Genomic DNA, 14,526 nt, shown 5'->3' with positions numbered 1-14,526 from the left:
CACTAATGCGTTGTAGTCTGATTTGTTGGTAGTCACATGCAGCTGAATTTTAGGGTGAACAAATAATTGAGCTGTGACCCATTTATCATGGGTAAATATGTGATGGTTTATTTGTGCAGAGCATTGCTTCACATTGGTCATCATTTGTGATTTTATTTATTTTCGATTTGAATGCTCAATTACGCTCAATTTTAACACAAGTCCGCTGGCCTCAATATCTTTAGTTGCATTCAATTTCATATCATTTGGGACGATTCTGTTGTTACTTTTAGAAGTACAAAATTTAAGTTTCTTCTAACAGTTTAGACAGCTTGTGGGGTTTCGTGTTCCATCCTCTAGATGATTCTGTAAATAAACTGTAAGATTTTGAGCAATCTGGAGATTTGGCTGTAATATTGGTCTCTTTAAACCCTGTGTATTGCTCTTGTTTTGTTTCCTGAAAGTTGGTACACTTGCTGTTGTTAAACTACAGCCTCCTCTATAAAAGCAATGATATCTGTGATTGAGGCTGTGTCAAGAGAGACACATCCAAGTACATCTTTATGGATGTCGATGTTTGATAATCTTGCAGCAACGTCTCGTATGATAACATCAGTAAAGTTAACAGTTGTTTGTGGGTGGCAGTGGAATTGTACAGTGTAGTTGCAAGTAGCAGCCTTGCCCTTCATTTTTGCATAGAATGACTGAATATTTTTATTGTGTCCCTGTCTTATTTGAATGAATTCTGTTCTTCTGACGCTAATAGCCACTGGGATAATAGCCAGTTTTTTTCGTGCTTTTAGAAATGCCTAATTGTTTTTGTTAATTATCTTAGGATTTTCCTTCAGAAGTTGATTTCCGAGATTATCTTCACAGTACTGAAACAGCTGTGCTGTCTCTTCTTGTCTGATGTCTGTACATCTTTTGTCCAGCAAATAATAAATGCCTTTTTCTGAAATATCCTGACCAATGTGGGGACAATTCTTTTTTGGTGCCTTGTGCTTTAAGAAGGCTGAATAAATGTCAATCATGTTTGGAGAATGGTGAAGTTGGTGGCTATTGAATAGTGCAATTGCAATTGGTTTGCTGGGACCTTCAATGATGACATTGCATCCTGGGCCTGGCAAAGTAAGCATATTGTGGACATATTGTAGGAAAGAAAAAAGTTTGCAAAATCCTACCTTTTTGTGCATACATTAACAACTTCAAACAAAATAACATAAGTGAATTACAATTTCAACAATCAAGAAGAAGTTTTTATCTTTGTAACACCAGTGTTTCTTTAAAGTTCCATAGAATGCATAAGAAACTAACATACAGAAGTTAGTTGTTGCTCCAGATCATAATATATATCTTAAACAATGTCAGTTTCTGTAAATAGAGTAATAACTTAAACAATAACTTAAACAATTACAATATAAAAACAAATATAACAAAAAATGAATAATGTCACATTTCTATGATGATAAAAGCTTTTTGTGCTGTTTTTATTGAAGCTATTTGGTATATTAGGTTTTTTTTTATTAGATTTTTTTATTGCCAATGACATCATTTTTTTAATTACCAATTAAATTTTGTCCACTATGAGCAATCTGTTTTTCAGTTATCAGAATATCTATGAACAAATTGCTCTATCTGATCATCCTTCACCTATCACCTATGAACTGTTTCTAAATAATCATTTACAAAAACCAAAGTTTCAGCATGCTTTTAAAAACTTAAAAAGTGTGACAGAGTATGCTAATAGTTAAGTAGTAACAGCCAATCTTACCCTGTTACCTCTTAAGCCCAATTATGTAAAGAATCAGGTAATAAAAGACATTAAACAAATGAAATAAAGATAGTAGGTTGTTCCCAATATTTGTATTTTATACATTTTCTTGTTTGACTTTGTTCTCAAACTTATAATAGTCAAAGCTAGATCAAATGAATTGCTAATGTGGTTATTTCTCTAGTTTCAATTCATTATCTAGCAAAGCTATCTATATTTAAAAAAAATACCTTTAACCTATAGCCAAGGTACATTAGGAGGTATCATTGTTGAATTTAACTATAAACTAAACTACAAACAGCTGCATTTGATCTAATGCATAAACAGATGCATTTGATATAAAAAGTTAAAATAACAATAAAGATTGTTCATAAAGAAATTTTTGCTTTCGGGTTATTATTTTTCAGTTCATTAACAACAATATTTGAATATACTGTCTAGAAATCCTATTAATTGTTTCAGTGGCAAGAACTAAGTAAAAAAATATTTTAACCTGTGCAAAAACATTTAACAGTTAGGGAACAATTTTTGAGACACCTATCACAGTAAAAGGATAAGAATATAATTCATTCTAGTAACACAAGAATGAATTTGAGTAAATGGCATATGAGACGCTAGCTCTTTATAGCAGCGGCCATTATAGTATTTATAAAAAAAAGAAAGAGAAGTAACATTATGATAATGTGATAATGGTTGAAAGTTGGTTGCAAGAGCAGGTTTAACTATGTTTACAATGCATTTTTGCACCTTGCTTCAAAGAGATAGGGGATCATTCGAAGATCCATTCCAGATATGACAACAGTATTCCATACAAGGATGGATTAGAGATTTATAGAGATAAAGAATAGAATCTGGAGTGAGAAAATGGCAAGCACAATTAAGAGATGCAACCTTAGCAGATGGTATCTTGCAATGGATTTAATATATGGTTTCCAATGTAATAGTTAATCCTAAAGTTGAAGGGAAGATGACTCATCAAGTACACTACCATTCATAAATATAAGAAGATCTAGATTATTGCGATAACGATTAGCTAAAAAAAAATCGAGTTTTATCTGAGTTAAAGTTCACCAGCCTCTGAGAGCCCCATGCTGCAGCAAAAATGAGATCATTTTTAAGCTCAAATGCCCCCTCCAAGGAATCTGTGAAAGTTGGCTTTTAAAATCTATATTGATGATCAGAAAGTAAGTTGTAAGATTTAAGATTCAAGATTAAGTGTTTGTTAATTAAAGACTTAAAAACCCTGCTTATGATAGTAAGAAGATTAATGGGATGTTAGTTAGACAGGTCAGCTCTCCAGAGTTTTTGAAATTAAGGAAAACAGATGCCGCTTTACAGTAGGCTTTTTAAGACTATGATAGGTATTTTATCCACACCACAAGCTGTAGAAGAGTCTAAGTTTCGTGTTTTGGATTTATAGAGTTGAGAGAGGGTTATAACCACAAGTAGCCTTCTCATCTGTAGTGGCCTTCTCGGCTTTAGGGAGGTGAAATATATATATAAAAAAAAAAGAAAAAAAGTAGGAATTCTTTTTAGATACAGTTGCTGAAGTGATATGAATGTCAATTTAATTCTCAGAAGCCTGATTTTTGAGAAGAGCAACAAGGTTTTGTGACCTGAGAATCACATGCTTTGTTGTTAGAAAAGACCTTTTTTCTATGGTTTTTAGCAATAGCAAACAGGCTTCTGTTTTCTGAAGAATTATTCTGGTGATAGATGTGGAAGTAATGGTTACGATTAGAAATTGCAGCAGCACAATGAGAGGAAAACCATGGCTTAGAATTGTTGTTAGGGAATAGAAGTTTTTATACCAGCCTGAATCGAAAAAGTTATGTAAGAAGCACATTTTTTAGCAGGAAGATGAAAGATTTCTACCCAATGGTCATCACGAAGCAAATCATGGGAAAAGAGTCCCAGTCTGGTTTAAGGTAATAGTAAAAGGTACGATGATAGGGGTATTCTGATGATGAAAAAGAATGAGATAGTATTTTTAGAGAAATCAAATCGATCAGAAGCACCTAAGGGTGAATGTAGAGAAACTGAGCACTGACTAGGATCAGAAACAAGACATAAGTCGAGTAGAGAAGGTAAATGATTCGGGTTGTCTGGAAAGTGAGTTGGAAAGTTGACTATTTGAGTTAGAGATTGAGAAAGGCAAAAGTTATGGACCTTAACTCTGTCAGAGTCACTGAAACTAGAGCCAAGTCATTCAGTGCGATGAACAATAATGTCACTAACAACAACGTTATTGGCTGAAGGATAAAGAGATACGGCTTGGTCAATTTGATCAGAAATAGCATTGAAAAGAGTGCGTCTTGAGATAAAGGAGAGCGATATTGAACAGAGAGAAAGGTGAAAGAGTGAAGTGGTACCAAATGAAAGCACATAAAAGAATAGTCTGTGGGTTCAAACCTAGCTTCCCAATAAATTGGTGAATTCTTATGAATGTAAATGCCCAGACCAGTAATGAAACTATTGGAATCTTTACAAATTAAAGGAAGATAATCATTAACTTTAATATCACAAGATGAGACAGCTGAACTTAAATTTGTCTCACAAAGAGCAAGTAAGTCTAGTGAACTTTGCAAGAGATAAGACTCAACAGAAAAAAAAGTTACTTCAAAGCTCACAAATATTAGTGAAAGATAGATTCGTAGAACTTGGTGATGATAATAATTTTTTGTGTTTTATAGTTTGTGGTACTTTAGTTATTTTTAAGTTTGTTAAAGAGCTTGACTCAAAGCTTAGATAGTATTCAGTGCACTATTTAATAGCCTAAGCAATTAGCTCATTACTAACAATAAACCCTAAGCTGTAGCAAAGGGCTCCAAATGTGGCCTCAACAATGCACACCAGAAGTAAGAACAGAAACACTATTCATGCGCAACATGGCACTGTTAGTACTTTGATATTTGACAGCTGTTGATTGAATCAGCTTCTCTGAGAACTACCACAGATTTTGGGAAACCTGAGTACAGGTCAGCCTCAGAACCATAAAACTGAGTTTTAGAGCTGTACCCTCATTGCGAGGCATTAGAATGAGTTGCCAAGTCATAAAAGTAGAGACTCAAGTAAAACCCATGCATTAAGTCAAGAAGTTCCAGCATTTAACATCACTTTTTGATTCAACAACATGAATTATAAGTACATCTATGCTAGCTTAATAGATAAAGAATGGGTGCAAAGCTGGTCAACTGATAGAATCTGTTTACCCCTTAAGTCTTTGCCTAGGACAGCTTCTCCAAGACAGTAGCCAGATGCATTAAACATTTGCTCAAGATAAATATTTTTGAGACACTATCTTAGCCTTTACTCACCCAAGAATCCAATGCAGGGGTTTTATCAAGTCAGAGTTAGCTTCTTGTAGCATTTGCCTAAAAAAGTGTCTCCTACATGGCAGCAGGACATGAAGCAGGTTGTACTGGTATTTTGTATTGTTAATGGTGGTGCATTTTCGGTGTGGCGGAATAGTGTCACAAAATTTTGATTGTTGCAAATTCTTAAAGTCGCAAATTTGATTGTCAAAAATGTAAAAAAAGGAATAATGTCGCCATCGAGTTTAATGAATAGTGTCGAAAACAAAAAAGAAGGAATAGTGTCACAAATGAATTTAGTTAATAGTGTTGAAAACAAAATAAAAAAGGAATAGTGTTGCAAATGAATTTAATGAATGATGTCGAAAATTGAAAAAAGAAATAATGTTCTAAAGAAGTTAAATGAATAGTAACAAAAATAAAATGTATAAATGTATGTTTAGACAACATGTCTGATGTCATACTGAAATAGCCTGCTTCCAGGGGCTTCAGTACATACACCAATTATCTTATAGTCTCCTGCCACAAAAGAGTGCTACTACATCGACTGAAAGTTTGGGGTTTGGTAGCAATCTTTTTATTCATTATTCTTTGAACCAATTTGTGTTAACTTGTCAAACTTTTCTTTTACAAACCAAATGCAGTTCCAAGCAAGAAGTTTATCAAGAACTGATTTAATAGTATCAATATAAATTTTCACATCACAAAAAAACTAAATCATAAGATTAAAATAATCTGTTTGCTGTAATCTACTGTAATCTACCGTGAAAAATTGATCTGTCCTCTGGAAGTCTTTTTTTAAGCTCAGTTATTGCCCTCTGAAGAAAATTACAAGTTTTTACATTTTTGAATGATTCTTCAGGATTCAGTTTTGCATTTGGAGGTTGCCTTTAAATGTTAATCTGGCACTCTAAGAAGAATTTGGCCCCAAAATCAACACACTGAAGAGGGAGTAAAAAGCCCTTGATAACAAAAATACGCTGCTTCAAGCTTTTGAGATGCATATTTAGCTCATTCATTAGATTTTCTGAATCAACATTTGACCATTGAAAGAGAGAGTTTAGACGCTCAAATTCAAAAATTTTAAAAATTTGTAACTTTTAGTTAAAAAATTTTTCAAACTATTTTTATAAATAATAATATTATAGAATCATAATTTTTATAAATATTAATATTATAGAATAATAATTTTTATAAATAATAATTTTATAGAATCATAATTTTTATAAATAATAATATTATAGAATAATAACTTTTATAAATAATAATATTATAGAATCATAAATTTTATAAATAATAATATTATAGAATAATAATTTTTATAAAAAATAATATTATAAAATCATAATTTTTATAAATAATAATATTATAGAATAATAATTTTTATAAATAATAATATTATAGAATAAATAATTTTTAAGTAATAAATAATAAGTAATAAAAACATTATAGATATTTTTATTTTAATAGATAGTTTAGTTGCCTAAAAAAAAAAAAAAGTCAACGATATTGCTGTTTAAACAGTATATTGACGCAAAAGACATGTCTTTTGCGTCAATATATTGTTTAAACTGAAACTTAAAAGGATGTTTTCATAGCCACATATATTTTAAAAACACATTAGCACAAACAATAGTTTTAATACTATATATTCTTTAATTATAATGAAGATAAATAATTAAATAAAATAAATGCGAAGAAATTGTGTTCATTTATAAATATATATTGTATCTGTTTTAAAAGGAAATAGTAATTAAAAGATTTGATTATATAAAATTTTATTTTAATAACGATAAAATAGATAACAAAAGAAAACCCTATAATATAAATGTAAATGAAATAAAAAAAACAAAACTAAATAACTACTTTAAAGTTAATTATTGATTCACATCACAGGCACAAAATGTTGTGACTTTTCTGTAATTTTATATTTATGGGAGAGATAGCTGAAAATGTTGCCAAAGATTCTTTTGAGACAAGTGCAGCAAATAAGCCCATGGTTTCTAGTTCACTTCTTTAAAGATTTACTAAATCTTATAGTTGTTGATAACCATTATAGATGGCATTGTAAGCTTTATAGTGGGCTGTCCATCTTGTTACAATAGAGCAGACTTGTGTTACAGCCTGTTCTTTGTAAATATCTGCAATTTCTTGGAGAAAACTGCAAGCTAGTGACTGATAATCAAAAACTTTCAAAAAACTTCTAAATTAATATCACATCAGCATTGTTTATTACAGAAAAGTCTCCAAGCAAATATTTGAACAAAAGGGAAAGTTTATGGTTTAAGAATGAAAGTTTATGGTTATAAAAATTAAAAGTATGTGAATTCCACATCCAATCCAGGTTGACCTGGTAATAGTATGTTTCAAAAGAGAGTGGGAATGCATATTGTTGATGTCCATTCAGTAAAAATGACAGTTGGCTATCGGAACTTCATTGTTAAGAAAGATTTTAATCAGCACTTACATTATGTTTACTCTGCTAAGTGTTGTTCCAACCAATTTACTAGTTTATAAATTATCAATAAAATGCTCACTGATCTTCTCATTGTGCTTGAATAACCCATAAATGGCTAATTGTTTAGTGAAACAGTCATCTGGAATTTTGCCACTGACAAAGGTGAAATGCTCACCAGGTATTGATGCCAACAAAGGTTGTGCTTGTAAAAGATGAATTTCATATATATCCAAGACAAATAAACTAAAACAAAAATAATCAATTTGAAAAAAAAAAAAAACTCAAGAAACTAAAAAATATAATAATCAAAAAAATTAAAGTTTATTTGTATAGCAATATTCAGTTACATAACATTCATTTCAACATTATATATATTCACCTTGATTTTCTTATGGGGCATTGATTACTACAGTTAAATACAACAATAGTACCCAACAGACATCATCTCTTTGTTGCCAGTTATTCTTTAGTTTAAATTTTTCAATATGTTCAATAAATAGGGTACCATTTTGCTTTTGTCGTGCAAATATTGAATAAATTAAAACTAAAGATTCTGGGATCGAAATGCGGACAAACAACTAAAAAATGTATAACATCAGCATTACAAGTTCCTCAGTTTTCAATACAAACTTAAAATAACTTTAAAAAAAATTGTTTGAATTCTTGTTTAGTGTTAGCGAATTTTTAAAAGCTGATTACAATGAAAGTTTTTATTTTGATCAGTTAGTTTAAATTTGGCATTTTAAAGGCTGATTACACTAAGTTTTTATTTTTATCAGCAGTTATCTTTGACAAAAAGTGAAGTTAAATAAACAAAGGAATTTAATGAATTTTAATACGCTCAGGGTGGCTGTATTTTCAAAATGTTAATAAACTTCCCCTCCATTGCATTATGTACCTGAGAGTAAATACTTCAGCAAAAAGAATTTGACAAGATAAGAAAAATATTAACCAGCTTTCTCCGGTGCAGTGTAAGGCAATTTCGCAATGAGGTGCATCACAGGAGGAAAAAATCTTTTCTTTTTTTAGTTAAGTGTAGCACACTATACAGTTTTGTCTTCTCATTTTCTTTTATTAAAATTTTGTAATTACAATGTGTTGAATTTCTAAATAACCAATTGTTTCTGATTGGCTAATTAATATGCAATAATTTGCAAAAAAAAATCACTTTAAAAGTGGCAAGAAGTCATCGAACACCAGTGAATGTAATTCACAAGTACCTTGCAAAAAGAGTTAACTTTCCCTATTATTCACCATTTTTTTTATTATTTACTTTTCTGTTTTTTATTGAAGAGAATTTTTCAATAAAAAACGGAAAGTAAGGTGCAAGTAACAATATTTTTATCTTCAGAATCATTAAATCATTACAATTCAGATTTTAGATGGTGATTCTAATAGTGATCAATTCAAAGACAAATATCCTAGATGTTCACAACATTTTAAGTATCATCAATGTTCAAAATTTTAACATTTCAATGCAGCTTTAGGCTAAACTAAAGCAACACCTTAACAAGCAATGATGATTAAAACGCCATCCATATCTGGAATAGGTATTGATGTAAAACCTAATATTAATGAATTAATACAAACAAAGCTAATAGGAGATAGAACTACATTCTACAAAACTCTTGCAGAAACAGTAGAAAAAGATTTTTACACTTGGTTTCACTTGAAGTTTTCACTTGACACAATTAATAGTAATACAGGAAGTAATAATGAGGCAATCACTGTTATAGAAAAGTCAATAAAACAAAGACTTTTTATTTGCCTGCCGACAGTACATTCTTGAAATCTACACTAATGTTTGATGCATTTTCTATATCAAAAAGACCAAAAATCGAAGTGCATATTTGGTATTAAGGATCAAAAATTGAATTGAAATCGAAAGTGTGAAATCGAAAAATTGAACAAAAATCGAAGTGCATATTTGGTATTAAGGATCAAAAATTGAATTTTTAATGTGAAGTGAAGTTGATTCTTGTTCACTCTTGATGATTTTAAAGAATTTGTAATACAAGCTCTTCTCTTTTTGAAAAATAATGATGATGTATCATCTATTTGCTTTCCTGTAGTTTACCATTGTGCAATTTACAGCTAATGAATAAAGGTATATTCTTTTTAAAAATAATTAATTTTTATCACCACTAATATGTCAGCAATAAAGAAATTGGGGTTTTAAGAAAAATTTGTTTCTTCATAAACACAATATATGAATTTTTCTGATTTTTAGCTTTTCTGACAACAAAAATGAAAAAAAAAAGATCTTGTTTATTTAAAAGAAATTAAGAAATATTTTCATAATGACAGAAATATTCTCACGTTAAAATAAAGGGAAAAAAAATGCAACTCCACTTATGACATTTAAGTGCAGATCTAGCACTTCTGTTTAGCAGCTCTTCCATTTAGCAGCACTTCCATTTAGCAGCACTTCCATTTAGCAGCACTTCCTTTTAGCAGCACTTCCATTTAGCAGCATCCATTATTTAGTGATGAGGTTTCTGTTAAAGAAAAAGTGGCAATTGTAAAATGCTTTACAAAAAGAGCCATACCCTGGTGACGAGAGAAGACTTTTTTTTTATTATTATTTTTTTATGTTAATTGACCTTCCCAAGACCAAGAAGGCCACTACACATGAGGAGGCTACTTAATTGTGATTATATCCCAGACTAGAGACTTAGACTTAGAGCAGACTTGCTCTAAACAAGATTTCTACATTCTTTAAACTCTCTTTAGTTAAGTTTGTTACGTGATGCTCAATAAATGTTTTTGTACTCTGGGTAAGGGACATTATTTAGAGCGTCTGGGCCATTGGCTGTAACACAAGTCTGCTCTATTGTACCATGATTTAAAAAATGAGTTTTTGAAAATACTGAGCTTTTTTTTTGTTTCAATATTGATATATTAGTTTTTTTTCTTAAAAAAATATAGAGGATGATGTGGAGAACTCACACTTCACCACTTTCATTAAGTAAATATATAGATTTTAAAAATATTTAAAATGTATTTTAAATAAATAATCATTTATTGTTTTTCACAAGAAAATGAGTCTTGAGTGAACAGTTTTGCTTTTTTAAGTAAATTTTATATATTTTCTGTACAAATTTATTTCAGGCCATATTACAATATATTTTTTTGTTTTAGTTTTATCTGCTGGTTATGATGGAAATGATAACGAAGATGAAGCAAGATCAAAGTATACTATTACATTTGATGAACCACCAATTATTAATCCAGATGAAGTTATGGCAGGAATGCATTCTCCCCCATCTGTTTTAACTATAGACCATAGCTCAGGAATATATAAGCGGTTAGCTTAATTTATAATCATTGTTTTTACTTACCATTCCAGGAACCAGTCCATAAAAAAAAGTTTTAAGGAAACAAAAATTTTTTTAATAACTACTATTTTCTGTTAGTTATAAGCGAGACTAGGAAGACTTCAGACATGAGGGAAGAATGGACACTTTTAAATCTCCTACCCTGTTAACATTAGGACAATGATGTCTATGGTCAATATGTAGGTAGACATACCCTCTTAGCTTTAAAATAGTCAGGTGACAGTTTTATGTTAAAAAACAGATTTTAGAGTGAATAAACAATTTTTTGGTTCTTTGATGTAAAATTTTTATTTCCAAGCGAATCGTTCAGATCCTAGTTATAAACTCTGCCAGTGTTTGTGCAATTTTTTTTAGAACCCATTATTAAAGTTTTGTAAATTTCTATTTGCACAATCATTACCCACACCATAATTCCCTTGTAGATTAATTTTGCATGAAGGAATTCTCAAGTGAATGTATGTAAAAGCTGTACCGCTAGTAGCACTAAACCCAAGAGTAGTAGTTACTAGAATAAACAAAAGAGAGTTAAAGGCTTTTAACAAGTTTTAAGTTTTATTGCTATTTTTATCACAAATCAAAAGATGACCAGAAACTATAAGAGAAAAACCAAGTGTACATTCTCATAACTCGGAAAAAAAAAGGGATCATAAGTGTGGCTAATCATGCCTTACCACCTGTTTGGATTTTTCCGTCACCGCTTTGATAAAAAGAAAATAATGCAAGGTATTCCAGGCTTTGCAGGGCTTGGTTTTGGTTAACAGAACTGTATTTGGGCCATTTAAGCATTTTAACGATAGTGGCCTGGGTTAATGGATGTTATCCCACCCTTGTCAAACTGTTAGCATTTATGATATCTCAAATTTGTCTCCAAGCTTGGGATAGAGCTGCTAATCCTACAAATATAAATGAATTTAGATGCACTGGTATTTGGCTTTTCGATAAAACTGCATTTGCAGGTGAAGATTACTTATCATCTTATGTGGCAGACCAGAAACTGCTTAATCAAATAAACAACTTCTCATAAAAAATATTATAATAATCATAGAAATATTTACTTTGAAAAAACGAAAATTTTTAAAAATAAGCCCAGTTAGAATCAAAAGTCTCCCCGGTCTCCCCTACTGTCTTTTGTTTTATTGTGTCATTAATTTAATTTGTTTATCTTTGATAAAATACTAATGCGTTTATATCTGATAATATACTTATATATATATATATTTTAAATAAATTCACTCCCAACAAGACTGTAAGGAACCACTATATAAGTGGCAGCTAGCTCCAGCAACATTTTCAATTTGATTTTAAAAGGAAAATGCTTTATTATAAAAAGTCGCCTAAATATGACAACAGTATTCTATACAAAGATAAATAAGAGATTTATAGAGTAAAGAATAAATTCAGAAGTTATAAAATGGCGAGCATGATAAAATGAGGCAATTTAATCAGATGTTAGCTTAAGAAGTCATTTATGAAGCTTATGAAGCATTTATGAAACTTATGAAGCATTTATAAGCTTAAGAAGTCATTTATGAAAGATAATCAGAGAAAATGTGAAGTAGATGTCTCAGTAAGAGTGATGCTATTCATCAATATAGGAGTATTAACAACTTTGTGATAATTATTAGCAATGAACTGAGTTTTATGAGCTTATGGAAAGGCCAACATGGCTGAATTTATTGAAAACTTGATATATCAAGAGCAATAGCCCTTGCCTTACTGCTATCATCTAATGCACTATAGAACTTTTCTGTTATTAGAGTTAAAAAGTCAGCAGTAGAAAAAGAAGATTAAAATCCCTATTAATTGTCAAAGAATAAGTTATTAGCTCAGATAAGAAGTTTGTTAATTAAAGCAATGACTTTGCTAATAGTAAGAAGACTGGTTTTGCGAAAGTTCGAATGACCTCTAGAGTTTTTAAAAATTGAAACTATAAATGTTATTTTCCTAACAGGAAGATATTTTTTATAATTTAGGATATATAGCAGTTAATTTAAATGATTTTGATGTAAAAAATGATTTTAATGTAAAAAAGTTTTTTAAATCGTTAAAAAAATCTGTACTATCTATAATAGTAATTTAAATAACTTGAACATTCCTAAGTAACATCAAAACAAATATTAGATTTAATTGTAAAACTATGTGATGAACTTTGCAATACACCATACTAAAATATTTTATATTTTGATTTTATTTAAAAGTATTTATTTTAAATATTTAATATTTTAATATATAAAAAAAATATTAGTGTAGTGTATTTCAAAACTTGCTTAAAATTTTTATATATTTAAAACGACAATTAAAAAAATATTTATAAATTAATCGGCTGAATACCAACAAAAAATATTTTGGTTTGTATGCATATATCTTTCCTATATTACATTGGCGAGATATATTATCATATATCTCATCTGTATATTAAACCATATTTAATTCCAATGAATTTTTATAACTTTTTGTATATCTAAATTTCTATATATATTATATAAAAGTCTGTGAACATTTTCATTTTTCGAGGTAAACTCAAAAACTATGTTACATAAAAAGAACTAAAAAATGAACTTTGTTATTATTTGTATAATCAATGTAAAAGTGATCTTAGCAAAAAAAAAAATTAAAAAAAAATAGTTTAATAAAGATATATGGTCGCTTTAATTTAAAAAAAAAATGTTTCAAATATTTAAAAAAATGCTATTGCAATTTATTTGACAACTTATGACGTCAACTTAACGTATACAACTTTAGAATTGATTAAAAATCGCAAAAATCAGGTAATTTAGTTCATTAAAAATTATTATTTTTTATTAAAATTTTTTCTTTTGGTTTCGCAATTTTTACTCTTACATCACTAAAATTAGCATAATATATTTTATTTAAATTTGTTTGACACATATATTGTATGATTATATTTTTTATATAGGTAATATAGGCAGGCTACATGCTTAAGTAGTAGCTATGTAATATTTAGTGATTATAAGTAGGCTATGTAGTAGTGGCTTAGTGGTTAGTGTTTTTGCTTAGTGGGCTATGTAGTAGTGGGCTGTTGCTTAAAGGCTGTTGCTTAAAGGCTGTTGCTTAAAGGCTGTTGCTTAGTAAGCTGTTGCTTAGTATTGTTGCTTAGTGGGCTATGTAGTAGTCAGGGCTGTTGCTAAGTGGGCTATGTAGTAGTGGCTTAGTGGTTAGTGGCTATGAATATGAGTGGGCTATGTAGTAGCTATATAACAGGTTATGTTGTAGCATTTGTATAAAAGCTATGTAGTGAGCGAGTACCCTGCAGGCTATATAGTACCTATATATTGGGCTATTTAAAAGCCATATAGCAGGCTATGTAGCAGTTACATCCTATAAAAATTAAATTATAATTACAGCCAAGTTAAAATTTGGACTAATTTTTCCTCGGGATTGCGCAGGCTATCCTATCAATTAAATTAACGCAAATAACTTTTGCCTTGAAAATTAAGCTAAAATTAAGTATTTTGACTTTAATTTTGATAACTTTTGGAACTTACATTATTTAATACATTTAGAACTTACATGTTATTACATCAATAACACTAGCGTCAAGTATTTTGTAAAAAGTTTATTAAAATATGTTGTATTTACATTTTGTATTGGTAGACATGTAGCGAGTTTTTTTTTTATAGCTACTGCATAAGTATGTAGAGGTTA

General features: G+C 29.7%; 1 protein-coding gene across 2 annotated transcripts in view; it reads left to right on the top strand.

The window, feature by feature from the left end:
* Window positions 1-14,526, top strand: part of LOC124818087 (uncharacterized) — a 40,896-nt gene that overhangs the window by 18,367 nt on the left and 8,003 nt on the right. For both annotated transcript variants that reach the window (XM_065795977.1, XM_065795976.1), the window contains one exon: window positions 10,664-10,829. In XM_065795977.1, the coding sequence (XP_065652049.1) occupies window positions 10,664-10,829 (166 nt within the window). The remainder of the gene's footprint in view (window positions 1-10,663; window positions 10,830-14,526) is intronic.

This window comes from Hydra vulgaris, chromosome 04 (assembly GCF_038396675.1).
Source record: "Hydra vulgaris chromosome 04, alternate assembly HydraT2T_AEP".
In the NCBI taxonomy this organism is placed as follows: domain Eukaryota; kingdom Metazoa; phylum Cnidaria; class Hydrozoa; order Anthoathecata; family Hydridae; genus Hydra; species Hydra vulgaris.
The sequence above is the reverse complement of the archived record's forward strand: the minus strand, read 5'-3'. Positions and strand labels throughout refer to the sequence as shown.